This window comes from Drosophila elegans, unplaced genomic scaffold (genome assembly GCF_018152505.1).
Source record: "Drosophila elegans isolate 14027-0461.03 unplaced genomic scaffold, ASM1815250v1 contig_149, whole genome shotgun sequence".
In the NCBI taxonomy this organism is placed as follows: Eukaryota; Metazoa; Arthropoda; class Insecta; order Diptera; family Drosophilidae; genus Drosophila; species Drosophila elegans.
Window position 1 is genome coordinate 110800 of NW_024545513.1, and position 26751 is coordinate 137550.

The 26751-nt window shown below is 46.6% G+C and overlaps 2 protein-coding genes across 10 annotated transcripts in view; one reads left to right on the forward strand and one right to left on the reverse strand.

The window, feature by feature from the left end:
* The window catches only part of LOC108150393 (broad-complex core protein), a 38309-nt gene extending 21101 nt beyond the window's left edge, over window positions 1–17208 (reverse strand). For 2 of the 6 annotated variants that reach the window (XM_041710710.1, XM_041710712.1), the window contains exons 1-7: window positions 16779–17200; window positions 6080–6598; window positions 2094–2282; window positions 1587–2034; window positions 1202–1499; window positions 854–999; window positions 653–703 (exon numbers count right to left, since the gene is read on the reverse strand). In XM_041710710.1, coding sequence (XP_041566644.1) covers window positions 653–703; window positions 854–999; window positions 1202–1499; window positions 1587–2034; window positions 2094–2282; window positions 6080–6265 — 1318 coding nt within the window. In that variant the 5' untranslated portion in view covers window positions 6266–6598; window positions 16779–17200. Of the gene's footprint in view, window positions 1–652; window positions 704–853; window positions 1000–1201; window positions 1500–1586; window positions 2035–2093; window positions 2283–6079; window positions 6599–16778 lie in introns of all 6 variants that reach the window. The other 4 variants (XM_041710708.1, XM_041710709.1, XM_041710711.1 and 1 more) reach the window with 4 other exon arrangements.
* The window catches only part of LOC108150391 (mucin-2), a 121330-nt gene continuing 106427 nt past the window's right edge, over window positions 11849–26751 (forward strand). For all 4 annotated transcript variants that reach the window (XM_041710707.1, XM_017278533.2, XM_017278534.2 and 1 more), the window contains exon 1: window positions 11849–12136. The gene's annotated coding sequence lies outside the window, so the exon portion shown is untranslated. The remainder of the gene's footprint in view (window positions 12137–26751) is intronic.

Sequence of the window (26751 nt, forward strand, 5' to 3'; positions counted from 1 at the left end):
ACCGTTACGGCTTTTTTTTTGTTGTAGGTGGAGGGAGGGAAGGGATTTGTATCTCGATTTAAACGCGTTTCGGTTTGGGTCTGCCGTTGGTTCCAAGGATCAAGTTCGAATTCGTATTTGGATTTGGGTGGGGATTCGAGTTGAGTCAAACGGGAAATAAATCGAAAATTAAATCAAAAGTCTTGCTCCTGATCGACACGCATACATATGCGACATGTATGTATGTATGTGTGTGTCCTCAAGTCAGTCGAAACGCAAAAATCGAAAGAAATAAAAATACAACGAAAACAAAACGATATTTACAACAAAAAAATAAAAAAGATCGAGAATTAACCCAAATTCTTGTACGGGCAGTCAAAATAATCTCTCAGCAGTTTTCAGTAACTTCAACTTGGATTCTGGTTTTGGTTTTGGTTTTTGATATAATTTTAATTTTAGTTTTAGATGTGGAATCGAGTCCTCTTTATTTTTATGTTAACGTTTGCTTTTAGACTTTCATTTCTTTTGGTATCTGGTATCTGACTTGAATAGACTCTTTGGTATATCATTTTGGTACTTGCATTTGCATTTGATGTAAAAAATGTAATAATGAGCTTTTGGGCGCAAATAGAGCGGAACAATAGAGTACGGATAGATAAATGCTCGGACTCACCTTGAGGGGACACGGCGAGGTCACCGGACTGCTGCAACTGTGTGTTGAGACCTGATCGTGGCCACCGATCGATTGCCGCGGCGAAAAAGAGAGAGAGAGAGAGAGAGAGAAAGCGAGAGGGAGAGGGAGAAAGGCGAAGAGCGAGAGGAAAAGCGTTAGTTTGTCAGTTAGTACGACTCTTCGCGAGTTGTGCATACGTACCAAGCAACGCTGAGTGATCGAGATTGCTCATTGGGAAGTTGAAGGCGGCAGCCTGGAACATCTTGTTTTCCGCCGGAGACATGATGAACTGCGGGGCGGCGTGGTGCGTGGCAAGTCCATCACCGATTTCTTCGTCATTGCCAGAGCTGCAATGGAATTTCGAGGGTCAATAGCTAAATGACTTAATTTCAATTTATCCTTCAGGAAAATATGTTTCAAGTGCTTGACTGATAACGGATAACTGACTGATTAACGGGTGAGAGATAAATTGTGCAATGAAATATTTACTTTGTGTTAAAACTATAACTTATAAATAACTTTTTGAAGTTGTCAGGAACAATACCCTACCTCAGAGAACCCTTGCCGCCATCGCCACTGCTGGAGCGGTTGGCGTCGTGCTCGCCGGTGGAGTCGTTGCTGTGCTCGTCGTTGGCGTTGGCATTGTTGTTGGAGCAGACCAGCTCCATGGGCTCAGACTTGACGTCATCGGTGCCAGCGCGAGCAAGCGGCGAGGGTGTGAGGCTGCCCAGCTTGTCGCTGATGGAGATTCCGTTGCCGTTGCTCGCTCCGTTGCCATTACCGTTGCCAGTGTTTCCATTGCCATTGCCGTTGCCGTTGCCGTTGCCGTTGCCAGTGGGTCCGTTGCCTGTAAGACAAAAAGGGGCGAAAGGGGGGCGGGTTATTCAAATTTACCCACCATCACCAATCCCAACTGGGATCGCCAGGCACTCACGCTTCTCTTCCTTGAGCGGCGGCGTGTTGTTGTTGTTGTGGTGCTTGATCGTGCTGAAGTCGGCCGGAGTCTGTTGAGGCGAAGCGCTGCGCGCAAGGAGCGGCGGCAAGTCGGGGCTGTTGTTGTTGCTGGCACTGCCGGTACCGGATAGGGGCAGACCGTTGTCCGATCCGCGCAGCCGCTTGAGAGCCTGTGAGGTCTCCTCGGCGACTGCGGCGCTGCTGCGATGCATCATGGCCATGCGTTTCAGCAGCTGGTTGTTAATGTGAGGGGGCAGCGACGGCACCCCGGGGGGTGGCGGGGAGCCCGCTCCCTGGCGGCTGAAGAGGGTCGAGGCTCCGCCGTCGTCGTGCAAGGCGCCGTGATGTGGATGTGGGTGCGAATGAGCGTGCGTGTTAAGCGGCGTGCGGCCACCGGCGTTGGCCAGGTTCTGGATCTGAGTCAGGTGCTGTGGAAAATGCTAAGTAGAGTTCCGCTAATCATACTGCTAGTCCTACTTCTACTCACGCTGTGTGTATCCTCCGCCTGCTGCTGTGTGAGTCCCGAGACGCGCAACACCTCGGCGGTCTTTAGGAAGGACTGCAGCGACTTCTGGTGAACGTTGACCTCGCCGTGGTAGATGAACTCCACCAGCGAGTGCAGATCCATGAAGTTGACATCCTGCAGCAATATGACCGGGTGTTTGCAGGGTGTGCTCTAAAAGGAGGTGTGTGAAATTCGAAATATATATAGCGATTAGTGTGTTACTCAGGCCAGTTGTTCAGTTATTCATTTGTTGAGTCAGAGCACTTGCCCTTCCCCCGACCCTCGATATGCCTGTTTGCCTGGGCAATTATCAAGGGGCGCTGGCCCAGAAATGTCAACAGGCCAACGCGCGATTTGAAGTTTGCATTCGCTGGTTTCGCTACCAGCTGCAGTTGTTGCTTCTGCCATGTGTGCAGTCAGTTCCCCCTGGCCCTGCCCCTGCCCCTTCCCATTTCCATCCTACTGTGCACTTTCAGGGCCAGTGCATTCCAGTTTGTGCTGCAAACTGAGTGTGTGTACAGTGAATTTCACTTATCAAGTGGAACTCCAACAAAGGGAGCTGGTCCTCCGCTGTTTCTTTTTCTGTCTCTGTTTTTGCGCTGCCTGGCTAGAAATTGGGTCAAGTCTCGCCAAGTCTTTTGTCTCTTCACAGCTCTGCTGCCCTGAAAGGCCCTGCATCCCGTGTTTTCGTCTTATTTACTGGCTTTTGCAATTTATGTGCTCTCGCTCACACGCACACGCACTGAATATTTGCGATTGAGTTAGCGCTAAAAGATTGCCAGTACGGCGGTGTAAGTGCATTTCTGTATCTGTGGTATTGCGAAATTGAGGTCAACTTGACGAAAGACCAACTCGCTGGGAGCGATCGAAAGAGTTCCTCTCCAGCCGCCGCCGCCGCCGCTACAGCTGACATATCATGCAAATAAGGGACTGTGGGCGTGGCCCTGGTCGTTACACAAAAGCCAGAAATGCTTTGAGCAAATGCCTCACTCAGTAGCAGCCATTAAGCCACCTCTAGTCGCTGGATCTCTGCTTTGGCCAATTGCCATTCCGAATCCGAATTCGAATCAGAGTCCGAATCCGAAACCCCTGGGGCTGGATTTGTCGCCGACTTTTTGTTGTTCGGCAGTTTTTACACCTAATTAAAATAATGCGCTGCAGTTAATTAAATATTTATGCATAGGCGCAAAGTCGCACACAATTGCGACGCCAAGTGCTGGGGGGCGGGCCTCTTACCCCCAGTCGCCGAGAACTGGGCGAGAGCCAAGTGTCTGGTCCGGTCGAGTCCAGTTCACTTTGCCTGCCAGTTTTGCCAGTTGCTACTCAGTAGTACTGTCTACTGTCTACTTTTGTGCACCTCCTACTGCCCACTTGTATGTATTTCAAATTGAATTTACAAAGTTTTGTGCCAGTGCCCGTTCCGTTGCCATTGCCGTTTTTTGTGTTGCACTGCCAGCCAGCAAAGTTTTGTATACTAATTTCTTAGCTACATAATTTCCACTACGACAACAAACGGGAATGTACAAAAAGAACTCAAGAAAAATTCGCTCGGCCCTTTGTTGGCGTTGCTGTTTTTGTCCCGCTGCATTTAGTTGGTCTTTTTAACAAATTAAATGCCGACTTTTTCTGCTCGTGCAATTTCTTGTTTTCGTAGAGGAGAGGTTAAGGTGGTGAAGGGGGTGGGAGGAGAAAACTTTGGCGGGGACTTCTTAACATGTTGTTTCGGTTCCCGTCCTCCGTTGCCATAGCTGTTGCGTAATCAGCGCTGGATTGGCCCGCGGCACCCCCTCTCCCCATTCCCATTCCCATCCCCACGTAGCTTTCTCCTAATTGGAGTTCTTCCCCAAACCAAACAGAACTGACAAGTTTGCCGCGCTGCTCGCTTTTTGTTTGACGGCCTCGCGCATAATTTGGAACAAAAACGCAAAATAATAACGGAAAGCAGCAAGTTTTCTATCATGTTAACAAATCATGTCGAAAGAGACGGTAACAGTAACGAGGGGCGGTATTCGGGGGGAGGGAACTTTGTAATTTATATAATTTCTGCTGCAGGACCTCCTCTTTGTCCCGTCCCCGCCGCCAATGACAGCTTTAACAATGCAAATGGCAAACGTCGAGGCTGCCTTGTCCCCTTGTCCCTCTCTAACTAGATTGTTCCGTCTCTTTTGCTCAAAACCGCAATTGCGTGCAAATATTTTCAATGCAGGCAGCGCAAAGTTTTGGCGGGCAAACGTCGGCAGCAACAGCGATTCACATAATTTTAATGTCATAATAAAAATAATGAACCAAACTGCGGGCTTCGGCGGTGCGGGCTGCATTAGTTGGAGCTGGAAGTTTACTTTGACTTCAACTTGGGCAGCAACTTCAAGGATTAGCCAAGGACGAAGCAAGGATGTGGAAGGTGGTCCTGGCGTTTGCGATTCTGCCGACTCATTTGAGCTGCTCTACTTTCGAGTTTCCGGACAGACAATCGCAGATCCGCATGCGTTGCATGATCAGGGCACACAAATCAATCATACGTACCGGTGTCCCAGAGCGAAGTCCATGCATTCAACTCATTTGCACCGCAACCCAACCAAAAATAAATATTTTGCTAAAATTGCAGGGTTGTACCAAGCCAGAAATCATAACGTGCTTCAACTGTACACACTACTTCCTTCCTTTTTGCTTCCTTTTTGCTTGCCTTGCCGTGTTTGTGTCTATCGCGACTGTGGTTGCTTTCTTGTTTTTTTTCTTAATCCGGCTGTTATGTGCTGCCGCGTGCAACTAAATAAATTAAAAACGCCAGCCCCCACTTCGCTCACCTCTTTACAAAACTTACTCCTGGCCATAATATTTTAGCTAAAAGCACACAGCTATTTCCCTACATCCTTGCCAAATAAACTTTTGCGGAACGTTTTGGCCCACCTTGCCGGAGTGGGACTTTGTTTTGCGGATTTAAAATAATTCCCTGGCTGCTTGGTACGGATTTCTGACAGTCTAAACTGATCATAATGCAAGGCGGACTTGAACCACAAACGAAGCCGAAAGCCACTACATATCCCTCCCTGCGCGTATGTACTATATATACATATTTAACGGGCTGAACGTAGTCCCCCAAGTTGAAGGCAATCGACTGTAAAGCAGGAAACTGGAGTTGACATCGGCGGCTGCTGCACACATGTGCACAGGCGAAGATAAAGGCGCAGATCGAGGTAGCGATCGCTACTAAGTAGGTCACACGCACAATCACTCACGATGATTGCCCTTAACTCTGTATCTGTAAATGCAATTGCTAAAGTATACAGAGAAGAAAATGATATAATCGGTTTCAATGTGGCCAACGACTAACCAGATTTACCTTACAATTTGAATTAAAAACTTGGCATAAGAGTTGGGTTGATCATGAACAAGTGAACAAAAAAGAGTAGTTCCCTTACATGAGTGTCCTTTTTGGCTCAGTTGCTCACTTGTTCAGTTGATCAGTTGTTTAATTAATTATCAGTCATTGACCAATTAGGTAAATCAACCAGTGAGTGAGTTTCTTTTACCCACTAAAAAGTAAGCAACTGATCTTGTTTACCAAAGTAAGCAGTGTTTTCCCAACACTACTTGGCATATTGGTATTTAAAGTTTCGAAAAAATCTATTTGTTGTTAAGCCCAACAAAGCAATTGTATATGGTATATGGTATATGGTATATGGTATATGGTATATGGTATATGGTATATGGTATATGGTATATGGTATATGGTATATGGTATATGGTATATGGTATATGGTATATGGTATATGGTATATGGTATATGGTATATGGTATATGGTATATGGTATATGGTATATGGTATATGGTATATGGTATATGGTATATGGTATATGGTATATGGTATATGGTATATGGTATATGGTATATGGTATATGGTATATGGTATATGGTATATGGTATATGGTATATGGTATATGGTATATATTAGATATCGAGACACTCACCTTGAGCAGCTCGCGGAAGTAGGGACTACAGGCGGAGAGGACGACGCGGTGCGCCTTGATGCTGCGTCCCTCGCAGGCAAGCGTCACATCCACAAATGCCTCGTCGTCCCGCAGGTTCTCAAAGGCCGAGGTGATGCTGCTCTGATAGTTGTTCCAGCGCAGACAGAAGTGCTGTGTGTCGTCCATCTCGATGGGCTTCTGGTTACGGTTGTTCCTATGGTACTGGGCTACCTGCTCCTGTTCTGGGTGAACGGGATTGGGTGTGGGTGTGGTTGTGGGCTGCCGAGCGTTGTGGTCGTTCTTGTGGTTGTTGTTGTTGTGATCGTCGTCAACCGACACAACGCTGGCCTTCTTTGAGGTCACCTTCTTGCGTATTTTGAAGGCTTTTTCGTGGCCCCCCGATGAAAGGATGAAAGCACTGTGGCTGTCGCTTTTCTTTGGTTGCGGCTGGCGGAAGTATTTGCTGTTGGGTCCGATTGTGTTGCGGAGTAGCTGGACTATTTACTAATGATTATTTAACTGCAAGCAAAAAGAACGCAAAATACAAACAATTAGAGTTTGAGTCGAAATAGAGTTTCAGGTTCATCAGGTTGGCGGAGAATTGAACCCTTCGCCGCCCGCCACATATGTTTAGAGTTCGCCTCGAATTGCTTTTATTTTCGCTGCGCGAACTAAAAGTTCTGCATTTGTTTCTGCTTTGCTACGGTTTTTGCTCCGTGTTTCGTTTTTTTTTTTTTTTTGACTGCTCTGCTTTTGTTGCTGCCTCTGTTTTGATTGCAACTATGCGAAATGTTTAAAAATTGTTAACAAATGCAGTTTAAAATGTCAACCACGGCGACGACGCAGCAGCAAAAACCATTTCTATGTCACACGGCGAATCAAAATTAAATAAACTATCAAGACGACAATTAGCACTCGTAGAGACAGAAGAAGCAGCACAAGCCGACAGCGTAAAAAATTCATAACGAGTGCAGAACCACCGAAAAAAAAACAAAAAGCCATAAAAAACGTAGTGAAAACAGCCAACGCATCGCAAATAAGAGGAGTGAAAAAAGCGAATTATAACAAATGCGAATATACCAAGAACACTTGTACAGTTGGGTGGGAGCGGAAGCGGGAACAGGCGTGTGGGCACTGAGGCGGGAAACGTTCTGCTCCCATCTGGACATCTTGCAGAAAATCGCAAAAAAAAAAAACATGTGTTTATTTGAATACAGAAAACTTTTGGGGCAGTTCATCTCTCTTCTGTCTCAGTCTCTGTATTTCCCTCTCCTTTCCCCTGTCCCTCTCTTGCTCTCACCGAACTGTTTGCGAATTGTGAACTGCGATAAGCGGAGCAGAGCAGCGGCAGCGCCAAAGCTTTCGCTCGACATTGAAAGTGAAAACTATTAGATAAGACCGCCGGGCGTGCGCTGCACTTTTTTTTTCTAACAAACCCACAAACTGATACGTATGAGTGATGTGTCCGCACAAAAATAGCACCCCTCGCAGACCCCTTTGTGTACGGGCGTTGAGATATCGTCATCCTGTTACCCATTACCCAGTCTTATTCCCATTCTAATTCCCATTCCCACCGATTCTCCAATTGCGAGGGGCTCTCACCTTCCTTCTGCTGGCGCTCTGATTGGAATCCGACGCCCGGCTCGGATTAGCCCTGCTTCTTATTGGAGCTTGCGGGGCATTTTGAGCTTTCCGCTCAATTGGTTTTTTCAGCTGGACTTGCAATTTGCAAACTTTCTGATTTCAGAATTTTCGTATTTAGAGTGAACTATTCTGCTGGCATACACGCAGTTTTCTGTGCACGCTGTTCCTCTTTTTCTCACTTAACAAAAGGCAAAAAAAAGGCACTCACACACGATTCACACACATAGACTCGTCAAGGATGAACATGAACCGTTAGCTAGAAGCTGGGAAGCTAAGAATTCTGGAGAAGAACCGAACCGAACCGAACTTAAACGCAAAGCGAGCGATTTGGAGGAGCGACCGACCGAACGCACCGAACCGATGATTAAACTAAACTATCTCGGCATATGTATCATGGCCTGAGCCGAGCTCGTCGAGCCCCATAGGCGAGGGGGAGGGGGTGGTTGGAGCGGAGCGGCTCCAGGATCACCCGCGGACGGATGTGTGGATATATGCGTGACTGGGCTATCGGGCAATTGAGTTATTTGGTGGATATCGGATATGACCGAAATTTCGGATAGTCCGTGTCCGTTTTCCGTGAGTTTTTGGTTTTGTGTTTGTTGCGTTTGACGATTGCAAGCGTAGAAACTCAACTGAATTCGCGCTAAAGAAGAAGAGAGTGCCATGCCAAACTCAGTCGCTGCCTCGGTCGCCGATTCTGCCTCTGCCTCTGCCAGCGTCGACATCGACGGCACACAAAAAGCGCATTAGGCGGCCAAAAAAGTCGGCACACACCGCCTCACACAAGCGAAACTATTCCCCAAAATTTCAGAATTCTGCGTCTGTGTGTGTATGTGTGCGTGCTGCGCCGTCTGGATGCGGGAGCGAGGGAGATGACGCGACAGAAAGGCGATCGCGCGCACGCTCCGTTGTCCGTTGGCGATCGAAAGGATTGGACAGGGACAGCAACAGCAACAGTGTGACTGCTGCAGGACAGAGCGAAAGAGAATGAGGGCCAACTTGGGGCGTATTAGAATGTTGAGTTCCCAGACGCAGCACACTCACACAGCAGAAAACAATTTTTTGCAAAAAAATTTCAGCGCCGAATTTTTAATGTTTCTGATCTCTGGCTCTCTCTGTCGCTCTCCCGTTTATACTAGAGTCGGATTTTTGTGCATAGAACAAAAAAAAACGCGTCGCAGTCGCAGCGCTGCCGTCGCCTGACTAATAACTAAAAATGGTGAAGAAAGAGAAGAAGCGACCTTACCCTCCCGCTTCCCTACACACTCCAGACGTCGACGTCCAAAAAGGGGGACGCCTTCAGCGGAAAACCCTGGAATAGGCTCCTGGAATGAGGTAGGGCAACCCCCCTCCAATAGATAATTTCAGCAAGTATCTTAGATTTTAATAAAGAGCAAAGAAAACAATTTCGCAGTATTTGCTCCCGTTTTCGTGTTTTGTTTCTTGCTGCATGTAGCGGAGATCTTGTATGTGTGTGTGTGTGTGTGACCGTAGTGCTTACGAACTTTCAAGGCTAAATACTAAATTTTTTGTTGCCTCTGTGGCCGTATTATTATTAAATTTTGTTTGGCGTATTTCGCTTGCCAGCTCTTTTTCTCTCACTTCCACGCGCTCTTGCTCTCGTTGCCTTTAAAATAGTTCTAGAAAAAGTCAAATTCGTTGCAGTCATTTTTTCGGGTCTCCCCCAGTGTGTCTGTGTGTTGGTGTGCGATATGGTGCGAGTTTGAATAAAAGCAATTATTTGGCTGACTGCGCTGTAGCTTATAAAAAGCCAAAAGAGCAGCGACGAACGCGATTAGATAGAGCGGCAAGTAGTTTGTTCAGTTGGAAACTACATTTTTAAATGCCAACGAAAATGAAGGCTTTGGCTGTGGGTCGATCGGTCTGCCGGCCATATCTATATCTTTACCTATATCTCCTGCACCACCCTCGCAAACTTGTTTGACGCCCCTCGCGCTCGCCTTTTGCTTTCTCTTTCTTTCTGGGTTTGTGCGAATCTTTTGCTTTTTGGATTTCTTCTGACTCTGCTTTGCCATTGCCTTTGTTTCGTATCTTTCGTTGTCTCCAAGTGTGTTTGTGTGCGGTTTCTATTTTCAAGGTTAACCGACTTAGTTATGCACGCACACTCACACTCGCAGCTATCCGCACTCTCATTTTAGCCTTTTCATTCCCTTACAATTGTGATAGGGTCGACGCGCGACAAGTTGGTATACGACAGCTAACAAAACATTTAACAAGGTCAGTCCACATCCACTTCCCCACTAACCAACCTCTGCCCCTTTTCCACCGCTTTTCACTTGTTGCCGGCTAGACGCTGTGGCGCCCACATCGCATTTCCACATGGCAAATCACACACATTGCAAATACTGTCCCCCTCCCCACTTCCCCCTTCCGGGCACCAAATGCCGACCAAATGTAAAATCTAACGGCCAACACACACACAGGCACACGTGGCGAGAGCCAAGAGTAGTAAAAGGGAAAGTTCTGTGTACAAACTAGCAGAGAGCAGGGAGCAAGGGAGAGAGAATTGGCGTAGGAGGCGTCGTAAGCATTACAGCGAGTGCAGAGTGCAGGCGTCTGTGTTGGTAAGTGGAATTTAAATGTCTGTGTGCGGCTAGACAAATGCTAGACGCAAAAGGCGCCCACCACTTCACCCACTACATTGTGTGTGTGCGTCCGGCATTACGAGGCATTTAAATTTGCATGTGCAATTCCCCACACACAGTGGAGCGGAGGAGGGGAACCTGTAGAGCACCTGAGTAATGTGTGTTAATTGGCCAATTAGGCTAATTGTAAGCAATTGGAGGGGATTGGGTGAAGAGGGAGCGGAAGCGGGCAAATAGAAAAAGTAACAAACATTGAAAGCGAGGAAGCGCTATCGCACGCACAGACACAGAGATAGATCCATTTCAAAACAAAACCCAATTCTTCAACTCGTAAACTGAGTCCAAGTTCAAGGTCTCGTGTTCAATTCAATCGACTCTGCCTCTGCCGTCGTCGCTGCCTAGTTAGTTGCGCATAATAGAGAGAGTGCGAGCGAGAGAGCATTAGAAAGCTCGCCACTGACATTTTGCGATGGTGTTAAAGCGTGAGCGTGTGGACAAACACTACAAACAGAGGCAGTCTCTCTTGCTCTCTCCTGCTTTCAGCCATCTTCCAGAAGGAAGAGTATCGAACCAGACAGTGAAGAAGAAGAGCCAGCACGCCACCCCTGTTCCCTCTTTCCTGTCTGGAAGGCTATGACTATTATTCCAAAAAAAAAAAGAGCCTGACCACTTTTGTCTACGCTTCTTCTTTGGGCTTTTGCTGCCTGCGCCGCCGTTTCTTTTTTTTTTTGTTTGTTTTGGCTTGGCTCTCTGCCCTCTCCCTGTTCCCCACACCCTCCACATTTCGCATTCCCGCTGACAATGTTGATTTCTATTGTTAGTGAGCTGCGACTGCGCCGTCAGCTTCGCCGTCTCTCTTTCGCTTAGTTGTTTTGGATTTTTGCTAATTTGACCTTCACCTTAACCTAGTCATTGTGTGTCGGACATTCGGTCATTTACCCCGCGCAATTTCGCCAACCAAAGTCGAAAAGCTTCAAATAAATAAAAACGCGAGAGTGGGTGAGCGCGCGAGTGTGAGTAAAAGAGCCCCTTCTCTGGCTGCTTAGAAACGTCAGGCAAAAAAGCTAGACAGAGCCAGCTTCTCTCCCACTCCCACTTGTTTTCTCACTCAACTATTTCTATTCTCCGCTAGTTTCTATTTGAGAGCTTTTGCTCTCTCTCTCTCTCTCTTCACTGGAAAACTAGCCATGTAAGTTTCGAGTTCGCTGCTCTTGAGTCAAATCAAATGAAAAGACGTGGTGCGAATAGTTTTGCGCTAGATCGGCGCATTCATTTTCCAGCGTCGCTTAGTTAAGTTCGCAGGGAGGCGCACGCGGGTCGAAATCGGAATCGGATCCCTCCACGGACTTGGAGTTGTTACGACTGTTGTTTGTGGTTTTTTTTGTATCTCCTTAAACAGAAGGAAAGTAAGTGAGTGTGGTATTTGTGCGCGTTTGTTTCAGTCATTGGGGGCTTTGAACTGCGCCATGCGTTCAACCGCCCTCTAGTGCGTTTCGTTTTGTTTCGGGCTTCGTGCAACTCCAAAGTGCCAAAGTGTTGTCATTATCGCCAGCGTTTTGCTTTGCCCGATAAGTGTTTTCCCCCGCCGCAAGCAGTGAATCGCCCTCAGCCCTCGGTCCCCCTCACCAAAGGGGCAATCAGTTATTGTTCCGCCGCCGCTCTAATGAACGTTGAACTGCAAATTGCAAAAGCGTACGAAAATAAAAAACAAACGGCAAAATTCGCTCTCTTTGGCAAGACATCCGCGTCGCTGGGGTGCATTCACCTCTGCTGTGCTCTATCTTGTGGCTGCCTATCGGGAGATCATGTAAGTGCTCTGTGCTGAAAGAGAAATGGGGAGCGAGAAGCGGCTAAGTAACTGCGCCATTTCTGCTGCGATTCGAAATTGAAAATTTGCATTTAACACAAACAACTGTTTCTGCCAAAAACGATGGTTGCATGTGTGTATGCATGGGAATATGGGAACGACTGGATGTTGAGTTGGCAGAATTACTGCTACGTTACTGCTTTGTTATATCGTTTTTATTGAATAGGAATAGGCAGAGAGGGGGTTTCTAAGTTGCCAGCGCAGCACATGGCCATATTTGCGAAAACTGAATTCTTAAATTTAAATTTAAATTCTTACAGGAAGCAGAATGGTGGGAAAACAAGCAAAGTGAACCCAAAAGCCTATCGAAAACGAAGACGTAGAAGTGAGTCGTGCATATGCAGTGAATGCAAAGCGAAAGTCAGCTGAGCTTTTCCCTCTTCTTTTCCACTGCACACAATTTAATTTGCATTACTTGGGACATTTAGCTTGCTTGCTTTTAGCTCGCCTGTCTTCCATTTCCAGTTTCGTTTTCGTTGCCATTCTCATTCCCATCGCACATATTGATACGGAGATGCATTTACATAAGGGTGCGTGTGCGTGTGAGCGTGGCCAGCTCATTAATTTTATAGACCATTTTGCGCAATGTGGCACACACATTCGCGATCAATTGACACACATACTCATACTCGCACTCCTTGCCAATGGCCCCCAACATACATACATACTCAACACACGCACACGAGTGCAGCAGCAATGTATTAGCATTTCTCATCAAAAAGCTGCTCTCTGCACTCTGCCGACGTCGCCGCTGCTACGCCGGCGAGGTTAAGAAACTTTTGGGGTTTAATAACATTGCACAAGGTTATTAGATAAAAAATGTGCTCGCCACAACTGCGCGAGAGAGCTAGGGCTCCCGTCTCCCGCTCGTCTTCCTGTCGTCATTCCCATTCCCATTTGCATTTTCATTTCCATTCCCGGACTCACTTCGGTCGAGATCGGAACGCCTCGTACGCGAGCTTCCAGCGAAAATGGGTTGGTCAGGGGAGCGACAGGAGGGTCATTATTTTTAGGCCCTGGATACACACATGTGGGCCCACATTTTTGTGTATTTTTCGGGACTGCCAAATTTTTTGGCCGTTGATCTTAAGCGTTCTTTCTGCTGTTGCTTCTGTGGGTACTTAATGTCAATGCATTGTTGGGTGCGAGTGTGCGTGTAGTGCGGTTAGGGGGCGGGAGGGGCTGGGGTTCAATGCGCATCTGGCTCATCGAGTGTACACATTTACTTTTTGTGCCCATTATTCGCAGCACTTTTCGTCTCTGTTTTGTATTTTATTTATTTTTATATTTTTTTTCTGCTTTGCGAGCACAGTCTGCAGTATGGAAAAAGGGTAGGCGACGACCAGGTGAGTTATGTGGGATACAAAAGGGAGGCGGGTCACTGTCTCAGTCACGGCCATTATCACAGTTTGTCACATTTACCGTTAATCAGTCCGCTCCTTGTGTCATAGCTGATAAAAACCGAATCTACAACGGTTTATATAAGAAGATACTCTTTTCCCCCTGTTCCTAACACGTCCCGTGAAAGTCGAGAACCTATTCACTTGAAAAAATGTCAACGAAAGTGTAGGAAAAAAAAAATGAAAAATTAACCGACAAATGGATGGAAGCAACCCCTTCCGCCTGTTTTTCGCGGGCTGTCCTAGTCCCCACAACTATGCACATGATACTCATGACCAACTGACTGACTGAGCCAGCAGAGCATAAATAAGCAGAAAGTGGCGACAGAGGCAGAAGAATGGGGAGTGCCGGCAGAGGAACACGAAGCGAAGAAATGATGGGTCTTCATTTCGATTTGCTTGTGCTTGGGCAGAAATAGAAACATCGCGAATGGAGCAGAAGTAAGTAGGAGATAAAAAAAGAAGAATATAGATCGGAGAATGGGAGGGGAGGGGAGGGGAGGGGAGGGAGAGGGGAAAGGGGAAAGGGACGGAACAAGAGGAGAAGTGGAGTGAAAAGGAGTTATCTCCTAGTCTTTGTGCCTGTGTCATTTGTTTGTCTATCCGGCTTTTGGCCTTGGAGTAACCGTTTCCGAGAACTCTCTGTGACCGCCACCACCCCCCGCTCTCCCCAGGCGATTGTTAGTATGTCTATAGCGATAACTATGCACTTTGTCTGTCTCTCGATTTCGCTTTTCCTTCTGCTGTTGCTGGTGCTATAGCTCTTCTCCGTATTTGCTTTGCAACCCCTCGCAACTTGCGGTGGCCTTGAATGGCATCATCGTTGCGTGCTGATTATGATCATGATCATGATCACCATTTGTTACTGCGTCTGTCTGAAGGCGAATGCATTTGTGGCTGTGCTGTCCTGCAGCCAAACAAGTGCTCTGTGCTAGAACATGAGTCACGGTAACTGGAACTGGAACTGCAAGCGTAGGAAACAGCTTGCCTGCGTGCTTTGTCCACTGGTGAGTGACTCTCAATTGGCCGCAGTTGTTGATTCCAGTTGATTGGGCTCCAAGGTTAACGGAAGTGCTACTGGTCGGTCTGCTGTTCTTGTGTATGCTTCTTGTTGCCCGCCATAACTTCGTCGCCAACTTTGCAGCAGCGACCGACTTCTGTCACTTAGATTAACTGTAAATGGTACGCCTATCCCCCGTTTCGGAAGCCCTGCAACTTCGCTCTTACTGTTACTGTTACCCACGAGGTTCCTGGAACTGGAGTGAGTGCTTGTACTTATGCTTTGTGCCCTTTCTGCTCTGCATTCGCTGCGACAGCAGCAACATTTGCAATGGCAGCGGCAGCGGCAACAAAAAGTTATGCGCCGACAACCTTGAATGTCGGCCAGTCGCACACACAGATGGCCAACACACAGACAGCACGCAGACAGCGTCTAGTCGGGGCCACCAGTTTGGCGAGTCTCCTCTTGTTTTCCGTTTCTAGCATCCAGTCAGCCAGCCACCGCATTCGCATCCCGAGCTCCAGAGCACGTCCCACGTGTGTATGCCACCTCCACTCCCCCTCCCTCGTTTTCGTCGTCCGACTCCGTCTCTAGATTGTGTCGTTTTGTGTTTTTTCGCTCTTTCATTTTGCTAGGCACGCTTGGATGGCTGCCTGCAATTTTCATTCAGTTTTTCTCTCGTCGCGCGACTTTCCCACCCCGCCCCCACAGCTCAATGCTTGCTCCTCTCCTTTTCTCCCTCGCGTTGCAGGAATGCAGAAAAATGTGTTAGTAGAGTAGTTGCCATTACGTCACCTTGCTGTGTCTGTGTACACGTGTCCATGTGCGTGTCCGTGTGAGTGTATGGGTACTGGTCTTTGTGTCTTCCAGATTGGGAATGGTTGAGGATGGTGGAGGATGATTGTGGATAGAGATAGAGATGGGGCTGGAGTGTTGTTATCGCTTGGCTGACTTGTCTGGGTCTGGGTCTCGGTCTCGGTCGCCCTAACAACTGACAGAAACGAGTCAGAGACAACGACTGAGGCTGAGTCTGCGGTAGAGGACTCTGGCGCTATCACCTCAAATTCATGAGAAGGTGGAGGGGGAGGCGGTCGGAACTCCAAAGCCGAACCGCTTGGGTGCATATCTGTCTGGCCAATTGGCCCTAGTTGATGTCCCATTTTTCGCTTTACCCCACCGAAAGCGAAAGTTGAAACGGGTTTCACGTGACTTACCTGGCGTAAAGCTAATCCTGAGAGTTCCTGAGACCGATTTCGATCGAACCTGACTAGGCGTGAGTGGGTTGCATGGGCAGGAGCAGCAGCAGGAGCAGTCAACAAGGATATAACAAGTAACAAAAACAGAAAAAAAAAGAAGCGAGCTGTTTGGAGTTTGCACATTGCGCGAGCGATTTACGGTTCTCAATTTCCAATTTACGATGAGCGATGAGGATTTGCGATGGACTGCCACACCACGTTTGCTCGGTGCGACGCTGAACAGCAAACTGCAGTTTCGGGCTGGCTTTCGATCTTACCCGAGGTTTGCTGGGCTGGCCTTCGTGAGCGGCCGAGTACAGATCCTCAGCTGCCATTGCCTTTGCCTTGCCATGCCTTGCCTTGGCCGTAAGCTTCACGAAGCGTCCGACTGCAGCCGAAGAAGCGGAGAATGGCGGAGCAGCGGAGAAGTCGAACAATGCAGTGGAAAGGGGAGTGGAAGGGGAGTCAAGGGGGTAGACGAAGAAACGGGGAAACAAGAGACGCTACAGACGCTATTGTGCTGCCCTGCTTCCTGCAGTGCATCTGTACCTGTGTGTCTTGTATGTAGATGCACCGAAAATTTGTGACCTGGGACTGGTACGTTTTTTTTGTGACTTCATCGAAGTGCTAATGAACCAAACTCAGGAAGAGAGTTAAATGCAGAAGGCGGAGCGGACAAAGAGAACCAGCGGGCAGCTGCATTGGACTGCCTCGCATGAGGCAAATGTCCTTCTTAGGGATCGGGGCCATTCGAATCAAATTTCAGTGCGTATCTGTACCTGCATCGATGTGGATGTATATGGCTGGCTGGCTGGCTGGCTGATGCACTTTATCGCACACATGCACATCAGCAGGCAGATACTTAGTCCTCAAATGATCGAGGAGCTTCCAGCACATTAATGTTGAGAAGGGGATCCTCCCGCAGGATATTAGTGGGGTAACCTTACCTGACGGCTGTGGTTGTGACCTCGTTCAGCAGGCGCATCACCGCTCACTGCTTTGCGGCATTGGTAGACCATATGGGTGCACACTGTTTATTCACTTGAACTTTGTGGCTTCCTTTTTCTCTGCTCCTGATTCTTTGTCTGAAGGTGAAGGAGGCGCAGAACGCGGGCGAATCGCGCACTAAATTGCCTTCTCGGGTTGCTTTATTCAGGAATCGAAATCCTAGGTCTTTGCTTAGGGCTGCACTTGGCAAAAAAATGTTTAAAAAAATATAAAAGTCTGTCACATCCCCGTGTGGATTGTGGGTCTGGGGGGTGTAGGGATGTCTAGGTGTCTGTGTGCCGCACTAACGCTATTCAATTCGAGTTCAAATTTATAAATAAAAATTGAAATTGTGCGTTTGGGCTGAACTAACTTTAGTAACTGAACCGATCGAATTAAAAAGCTCAACTGAGTTCCGAAAAAATGCAGTTAAATGTGTTGGGCTTGTGCCCCTGCCCTCTGCTAGTGTGCGAGTGTGTGTGCCTGTCCAATTGAATCAGAGAATTGCCTGCGCGAGTGTATGTGTGTGTATACTTATGCCGCTTCGTATGTTTCATTCGCTTTTTTACTTTTTGCCTTTTTCTCGCTTTTTTGTTATATACTTTTCGTGCGATTGTGTGTTTCTTTCGCTTTTTTGGAGTGCAGCGACGCCGACGGCGGCAGCACTGCGATGCGATCGCTGCAGTTTACAGCGGCAGCGCAGTCGCCAAAAAACGATCAATTTCTGCGCATGCGACGACAGCGGAGCCGAGCGAAAATAGCTTTTTTCGGGGTTTCGTGGTTCTGTGTGTGGGTGTTTTTGTATTTTGTGTTTTGTGGTATTGCCCATTCAGAAGTTTTGTTTTTTTATTGCCAGGCCGAACCGAAAAATTGGGGGAAATGCAGAGGCGAAAAGTGTCGTTGTCACCCAGCGAATCAACGAGCGCCACCCACACACCGATGGAAATGTTTGCTCTGCTCGCGAATCGCTCCGTTCAGCAGATCAGCAGCGGCAATTTGTAAATATGGGGAACATGCAACTTTCGCGGTACACGCACACACGCACACAAAGTAGCGATCGTAGCGCTTATCAGCAGCGTCGTCGTGCGTCTTCGGCTCGCACATACCCGCTCCCCTCGGCGACGATCTCCCCGGAGGTTCCAATTGAAAGTGTAGCCCACATTTTAAGCCCCAGCCCCAAACCAAAGCCAAAAACTCTTGGGAGTCGGCCTGTTTTCGCATTTGTTTTTAAGCCCTTCCGCTTCTACTCCTCTTTTCCCTCCGGCACCTTTTAAAATTGCAATTTTTGCTGATGTTGACGAAGACTTGTTTAATATTTTGGTTACCATTACCGCACTTTATTACATGGCTCCCCTGTTTGCCATAACCCAGATTCCCACTCTACCGTCCCTAACCCTCGCACTATGGCACGCACAAAGACTTAAGATTGAAGACTGCAGAGTGCAGAGCGAAGATTGCTGGCCCTGAGGAGACTGCGGAACTGGGAGACCGAGAAATCGAGCAACTGAGACTGAGAAACTTGTTGCCACTTGCATGTCGTTTGGACATTTTTTTCCCATTTTTTTTTTTTTTTGGTTTCTGCTCATTGTTTTTGCTGCATTTTTATTTTACTGCTGCATCCTCTTGTTGTTGTCGCTGTTTTTTTGTGGGCTTTTTTTTAGATTCATGCGTGGCGATTTTGGTTTTTTAATTCTGCTTGTCTCGCACTTGTGCTATCATTTTTCAAGAATTATTGTTTTGTTAAGATTTCCCCAGCCCGTCCCGCTGTCTGCTGCCCTGTCTGCAGTGACCTCTTGCCGATTCATAAACGAATAAACACTTATAAATGTATCTACACGTACATAAGTATCCATAATATCTTTATTATCGCGTCTCGTTCGGTTTATGGCAGTTTCAAGATCACCGCACATGTCGCCGAGTCACAGATTAGCCCGAAGGAGGGAGTTGTGCTGGCAGGAACCACCGTACCGCCCTTCTAAGCTGCGTTCCTTTGTTGGGTGCTTTGCAATTTCAACCGGTATTGTCGGAGACCTCGTCAACAACCTCTCGGCGTAGACGTCCGCGGCAACGCAGGCATTAAGCAGCAGGCGGCACTGCGAAGGCGAAATGATCACATTGAACTTGTCGCCGTTTGTTCTAATTGGAGCTGCAGTGGGTTAGTCACTCGTACAATCTGGCTCACGCACTCGTCATTTGCTTTTGCCGGCGTTCCTTCTCGCTGATTCGTTCGGTGAAGGCCTAGCGTGCATTGCCCGCCGCTAATGAACTAGCAGCGCGGGCGTATACTTAATTTGCAAGGAGGTCAACGATGAAACCGCCACCGACAGCGCGTTAGAGATCGTCCCGCTAGCCCTAGGCTGTTGTTTACAGGAGAAAAGCTGTGATCAGGTTCAACGCCCGCGATCCAGTCTCTGCCGTTTCGGAAACAAGTTGTTCCAGTGAACGTAGAATGAGGGATCAAAGCGCGAGAGAAGTGTAAACAATCATATAATGGATAATGAAAGGTGCCATATTTTGCATACGAAAATAGGCAAGTGCAGAAGGTTGTTTCGGAATGCGAATCTTGGAAGTTATTATAATTTAAATTTAAACGTATTATAGTTTAAGTATTTGTAAACCGTTCGATAATTGTGTTAGCGGATAGAAAGTCATTGGGATTAGAAAAACGTTAAAGAAAAATTGTTGTGAAATCATTATAATTTAAAATGATAAGCACAAATTTTATATTAAATAGAATAAATTAAAAAACACTATATAGGTAAATTATTTTTGTTGAATATCCAGGCGAAGGAAGACTGTAATTATGTTGATATCTTTGAGATTGAAAATCGAATTAACAGGAATATACTACAATTTTTCTGGGTGAACATTTTTACACGAAATAAAGACTAAATAACTTACTAAAGAAAAAAAAATACATATATAAATTACCACATTTATTGTTGTTTTGCTGTAAAGTATTTATTTCGTGTAAAAATATTCAGCTAGAAATATAGTGTCAGTGCGTAACGTTAACGTATATAGTTGAAAGTGCCAAAAAATACAAACTAGGAAAGTGTGAAAAAGAGAGTAGACATTAATTTGGCATATTACATTCTCCTACAAAAGGTTAACAAACCTCGAAATCGAAAGCTGCCTGTAGTCAAAATATTCCTTTGAGACGATGACACTAGTCATTAAATATAATCAGGGTCCATGGCAGAAGTATCAAAATCTGGGAGCTGGAAAAATTGTCCCCAGTGATTGAAATAAAAGAACACCTAAGACAAGACATCTAAAGACATCTAAATATGTTTTTCACTTCCTGAGCCCCAAATGTTATTTTGGACCGCACTTACATGTCTGCTGGAGAGTGATCCATCGGTTAAGCCACGTGCATCGCCTGCAGCTCAGGCTCCGCTTTAGCAATCCAGGTCCGGCTGGAACTCGGGCTGCTCTTCACTCTCACTTTCACTGATGCAGTTTGTCAGAGTTTCTAGTGCGGTTGCTCGCTATTCTATTCGTGTGCGGAATCGGTTTGTTATGATTGGTTGTTGATTTGTCCTCGGATCGGCTATGATATCACTTGGTTTGGTGTGTTCCTACTTCTTAGACTGGCCTTCACTTTGATTAGATTCGATATATTGCACAACTTGTCATTGACACTGGGGATTCGCCTTTCTGCGCTTCACTAAACAAAAATGAAAACAATCAACAAACAGCGCGGCGATGGTCGAAATTCCGAAAATCCTGATATGCTGTTATTACCGTATTAACTAGCACTGGAAAAAACTAACAATAGGGCAAAACAATTCACGTAGTTTTCCTTGCATTTGTGTCTTGGTATCTGATTGGAGTTAAACTGGGACTTCAGTTGGTTTCAGTTTTCGTTGGTGCCTGATGGTTTTTGGTCCGCGTCGCAGCACGCGCACGTAACGAGCAACAAACAGCAACTAACGTTATTTTTAAAACCCAACTCGATTGAAGTCCAAGTCGAAATCGCACCGGCCCAGGGCCGCCGGCAGCGACGCGGACCGAGGCAGCAGCCGAGGCAGCGGCAGCGGCGGCAGGACCAAGGCGATGCCGATGTCAGCCGACAGACGAAGGTGACCCGAAGTCGCTGCAGGACGAAGAATGCGGGTGCGACGCCGACGGAGCTTTGTTTTGGTGCCCAAATTGAAGCTGCTAAATCTGGAGCTGCGCGACCGTAGTAAGTTTAGCACACAATTGAAGTCATTATACACGCACACAGTCAAAGACAGGAAAAATATAGCGCCAAATGCTATGCTACGTTTCGTTGGCCGTCCGCTCTTTGCACTCGCTCGCTTGCTGCCGACTAGCTACTGCACTGGACCAGCGTTCAATGTCCGTTGTCCGCTGTTCGCTGTCCCTGCTGCCCTTCACTTGATCCCCACCTTGCTGCTCTGCCGCAGCGCTGCCATAAAAATCACCCGCCAAACAACGTACTAAACACTCATTACTCATTTTGCTGGCTCGCTCCCTCTCCCGCTGCCCGCAGAAGCTCCCACCCTCCCTCGGTAGCAGCAACTACTTACACACCGGCACACACTCTCTCACAGAGCCAGCGAGCGACACGCACACGGACAGGACGAAGTTTGCTAATTTTTTCAGCGTGTAACGTTAAAAAAAGGATGCGACTGCGGAGCCGGCCGCGGCTGCGACGCCGGCGAAGGCAGCGCCTGGCAAAAAGGAAAATCAGAAACAAAACAAAAATGCGAAAAACGAACGAAAAATGCTAAAACCGAAAGCGGCAGCGTAGCAGCAGCTGAAACAAAAAGTGAAAAAAGAAAAAACAACATCGGGCGAAAAAGAAAATCGGAAAGAGGAGGATAAGAAGAAGCAGCGGCGGCAGCAGCAGGAAAAAAGAGTCAGCGCTCACGTATGAGCGCCTGTGTGAGTGCGGCGGTGGAAAAAATCCACATCCATCCACAACCAACCCCACTGCATGCTGCGGCCTCTCCTAGGCCCAACCCATCCCCCCGCGCTGAAACACAACAGCACAGCAGCACACATACTAGCAACCCCCGTGCGATGCCGGCAGCAGAGGGAAATTTAAAAACGCGTTTACACGACGACACGAGAGTAGAGCGCGCGCAAAAAAACGCAAACGAAACGAAAAATGTAAAATAAAAAATGTTTAAAGCAAAAAAATAAAAAGAACTCCCACACACACACACACGTGCGTTCTATAGAGGAGAACTACGAGCCGAGCTTCCGCAGTCGCCATCTCAAAAGGGGAAATCGACGCACAAAAATAACCAAGCGAATAAAAAGGATGGCGTGCGTGAGTGTGTTGGTGCCGGAGAACGTGTGCGTGCGATTTTAAAATTTTAATTTGTTGTCTTTTGGCTCTGTCCCGCTCTGGGTCCTGGCGCACTACCTCTCTCAATCTTGCCCCATGCTGCTAGCCCGAAAAAGTATGCAGCGTTCTGCGATAGAAAGTGAGAACGAGAAAGAGGCATGTGTCCTTTGGATCGGCGATCTCGCAGATCCCTTGCTGTCTGCCTTTACCTTGTTGCTTTCGATTCGGCGGAATGGCGAGACTCAAAAATAAACGGTAACTAAACATACAAAGAGCGAATAACGAAGGACACGCGACTAGGCAGCCACGACGTCTTAACGGTTACTAACTGCCCAAGACGCTGGCTATTTCGGCTGGGACCGAGTTGAAACCGAATGGCTCCCAGCTTCCTTCTGTCTGAGCTTGGCGTTGTTCGTAGGAAAATAAAGTCAGCCGGAGCCGGCAAAAGTCGACGGCGTGGCCTTCACTGTCACGAGGACAACACGGCAGGGAAAACGACAACAGTAACAGCGACGCTAGCGTCTCAGCCGCTGCCACAGGAGGTCAAAGTTGGGAGCACTTGAAGACTGGCCGTGCCTGCCCACACATCACCCACCAGCCATCAGATGCCATCCTGTTGTTCGGGATGACCGCCCAACCACTCACACGAGCACCCCACAATACGTCTTAGAAAGTAAGGTAAACACTGCGAACTACGCGCATACAAATGTAATAAAATCAAATGCTGATAGTGTGTAGTTGGACGCATTACCCGAAATCCGCTCACTCTATACTACACCTCAGCATGCACACACCCACTTATAAACATAAAAACGCTCACAAACAGCGGACAGTTGAGGCATTAGGAGAAGAGTAGCAGAAGCACAAGCAGGACCGAGTCGGAGCAAATCTACTACACGCAATCTTCATTTTCAACGCCATCAAAGCCATTCCAATCATCATTATCGTCGCCATAATCATCAAGTAAAGTACCCACCAGTAGCGCCTCGACGCAGGCCTCCTCTTGCACCCCGGCTCGCACCCCAAGAAGTATGCTATGCCTGGCGAGATTCTCTTTTTCTCCAGTGCTCTTAGACGAAAAGCGACGACGGCGATAGGATGCCAACAAGTGCGCCCGAAGTATTATTTTTTCCTCGCTCTCTATTTTTTGGCTCCTTTTCGGCCAAAGAGAGCCAGAATGTGTTTGTGTGTGGGTACCCGAGAAAAGCTGGATGAGGATGTGGATGTTGACGTCTTCGTTGTAGTTTTGCGTAGTTTCTTTCTTTGAATGGAGGGCGGTCGAGCCTTTGGGTTGGGTTGAGGTTAAGAAAAGGGGGAGGGGACGGAGACGCCAAGAGGAAGCCGGCAAATGCGACTAAACATTTAAGCTGCAAGGGGCGCGCGCGATTTTTTTTTTAATACCCGTTACTCGTAGTGAAAAAGAGTATATTGTATTCCTTAAAAAGTATGTAATAGGTAGAAGGAAGCGTTTCCGACTCTATAAAGTATATATATTCTTGATAAGGATCAATAACCGAGTCGATCTAGCCATGTCCGTCTGTCTGTCTTTCCGTCTGTCCGCCTGATCGGATCCACGCCCACTCTAACGCCCACAAATCGTGAAAGTATGTACTGTCACTCTGAGACATGTTAGACCGTTGCTATTGGACTCTGTGTATGTGTTTCGGTCATATGTATCAGTAGACACAAAATCGAGCTAATATCTTAGAAATAATGGAGCAGGGGTGCTCAAATTATCAATAAGTCAAAAAAAAAATTTTAAAAACATTTACAAAATAGAAAAGTTTGTATATAAGTCGGAACGAGTTATAATAGGAGCGATCGGAAAAATAAATTTAAAAAAAATTATAACTTTGGTGTTTTTTAATTTTTTTTTTAGTTCTTCGAGATATAGTAATGGTTAAATATTTCAGAATTACGGTTTAAATTTCATCAAAATCGACGGACATTGCTAGATCGACTATTCTAGTGTTGCTGATCAAGAAAAAATATATTGTATAGAGTCGGAGATGTCTCCTTTACTGCGTTGCAAACTTTTTACTTAAATTATAATACCCCATGAAAGGGTATACAAATGCAAGCGGAGTGTCCTGTGGTACCAAAGTTAATACGATTCTGATTCTGAGCGTGTACTTGTCGCTGCGATTGAAGTTGCATTAGAAGGCATATAGACTTTCCTAGTATAAATTAAAATTTGTAAGTTAAGCACACATCCGATGGTGATTGGTAGGTGCTTTGCTTCTTCGCCCCGAGAATTCGTCTTGGGCCAAAGCCTCAGCATATTTTGGTACACTGCTCTAAATAACGCAAAGAATCACGCGCACACATATGCAGATTATTTTTGAGGGTTGGTTACGGAGGGGGGAGGGTGGTAGAGTTGGGGGTCGGGCGTGGGGTTTGTTGAGTGTTCGCAGTAATTAGCCAATAGGAATAGCTGGAGCATGTATGCTGGTGTGAGTGTCCCGGCAGGGATGCGTGGGTGTGCGTCTCTGAGTCATCCCTCACATGCATGTTTGTCAGTTGCGTTTTGCCCATCGGATTCGAGTTTAAGACAATCTCAATTTGCTCCCCCTTCTTTCTAAGGATTTGATCCTTGTGTTCTCTTTAACCCTATTATAGAAGGTACTCACCTGCGATCAGAGTAAATAATATGCTGGAAAGAAAAAAGAGATATAAAGTCGGTCAATAGCTTTGCTTCGAAAAGGAGAAAGTGAGGACAAGATCAGGTGGATAGGAAATATTTTATTGCTTATTTGTGGTAAAAAAAACTGTAAAAATATCGATTTGTCAATATGAACCCGTATTTTTGTGCAACGCATTAAAAAGAGGCCTCATCTCTATGTGTTTTTATAAGCCTGCATGTTTATCTATGAGTGGGTTATGCTATTGTATAATTGCCAGTGGAGGCAAAAAGTAAGCTTTAAGTATGAGAAGCGTACTGAAATTTGTTGCTCCACCTACTTTTGGGGCCTTTGTTTTATGCGCTCTCTTCTTTTTGTTTTGGTTAATATATTACGAACATGTGGGTGGTTGGTGGTGATGGCAGCATTCACACACCCAACGTTCAAATACTAGACACCCCCAACACAAACACACACGCAAGTAAGAAAAATATTAACCAAACAGAGTGGAGCGCAGCAGTTAAAAATTTTAAAAATTTTCAAGTAGGTGATAGCTGGGTGCCGAGCGAAAGAGAGAAGTGGAAGAGGGTTGCCAAAAAGCATGCGTGTGACAGCACTTGGGTGGAGGCTGGAAAGAGGAGGGGCTGATCGGAGGCGCGGGTACCACCACTTTTGTTTAATTGCCAGAACAACTACAAAACGAGAACGAAAAAAACCCAGCGACAAAGGAAGGGTCAATGGGGGCGGCAGCGGAAAACCGAATGGAAAATACCCTCGAAGTTATCAGATCGGGTTGGGGATGCAAACACTCCCACACGCCAGGAAGAGTACGCAAAGAAAGTTGAGCTAACCTCGTGCTCCCCACACCTTACCCTTCCTTCTCCACCATCCCCACCCGCGAGCGAAAAAAAGTTGCGTTCGGTTTGTTGGAGCTTATGTAAACTCGCTTCTTTTCACTCGTACTCGCAGTGTGTGCCGCTAGCATATGAATATGTAACCATATAGAACACTGTCGAACTGCCTACGCGCTTGTGTGTGTGAGTTTTGTTTGTGTGTATTATTTTGCTCGTCGCAGCCAGAAAAAGGTACATAAATTGCAAATGTGTTTGTGGAAAAGTGCGTTGTGGTGCGTGCAGATGAAGAGTACCCCTTTCTCTCCCCACACATTTCCCTCTGTCGGGTTGCGGCGCTTGGAAGCACATTTTTTAATTTGTGCGTGTCCCTTCTATATCACCAAGATCGTACCATAATATCAAAAGTATATCGAACCACCTCTTAATTAAATATTTTTATACCCTTACTATAATTTTAATCAGAAATGATGGTGACATTTTCGAACCTATATAGTGTATATATATTCTTGATTAGCATCACTAGACGAGTCGATCTATTTCTCTAATCAAGTTGGTCTATCAGTTTTTAGAGCTTTCTGAATGAAAATTTCCCAAAAGCCTTTTCTCTTTTCATAAGTCGGAGCGGGTAGGATCGGAATATTGTAACACATAGCCGACATTGGATAAATCGGCAATTTTTTTTTTAAAGAAAAGTGAAAAGCAAACTTCGGCAAGCCGACGGACAGACGGACAGGGCTATATCGACTTTTCTAGTGATGCTGATCAAGAATTTGTAAACTTTTTTGGGTCGGAAATGTGCTTTTCACTGCGTTGCAAACTTTTAACTGAACTTAAAATACCCTTTGCAGGGGTATAATTAAAGCTTTTTTCCTAACGTTTAATATCTAATACTTTGAAAATTTTGCATTGGATTTTCGAGTCTTTGACTTTTCCAAGAGACTTAACATTTTCTATGGCCGTCCAATATATGACCTCTATCCCTTCTCTACCCCAAAACTAAATTCTTTCAAGCACTTTCTTTTTCTGCAAAACATTTTACTTTTCTGCTGGTATGCCCTTGCTAACCGATGCGCCCCGCCCGCCCTTATTCTGGCCAACTTGCCTCCTAAGCAATCGCGCTAGCCTGTTAGTGACAGTCGACAGTCACTGCATTGCT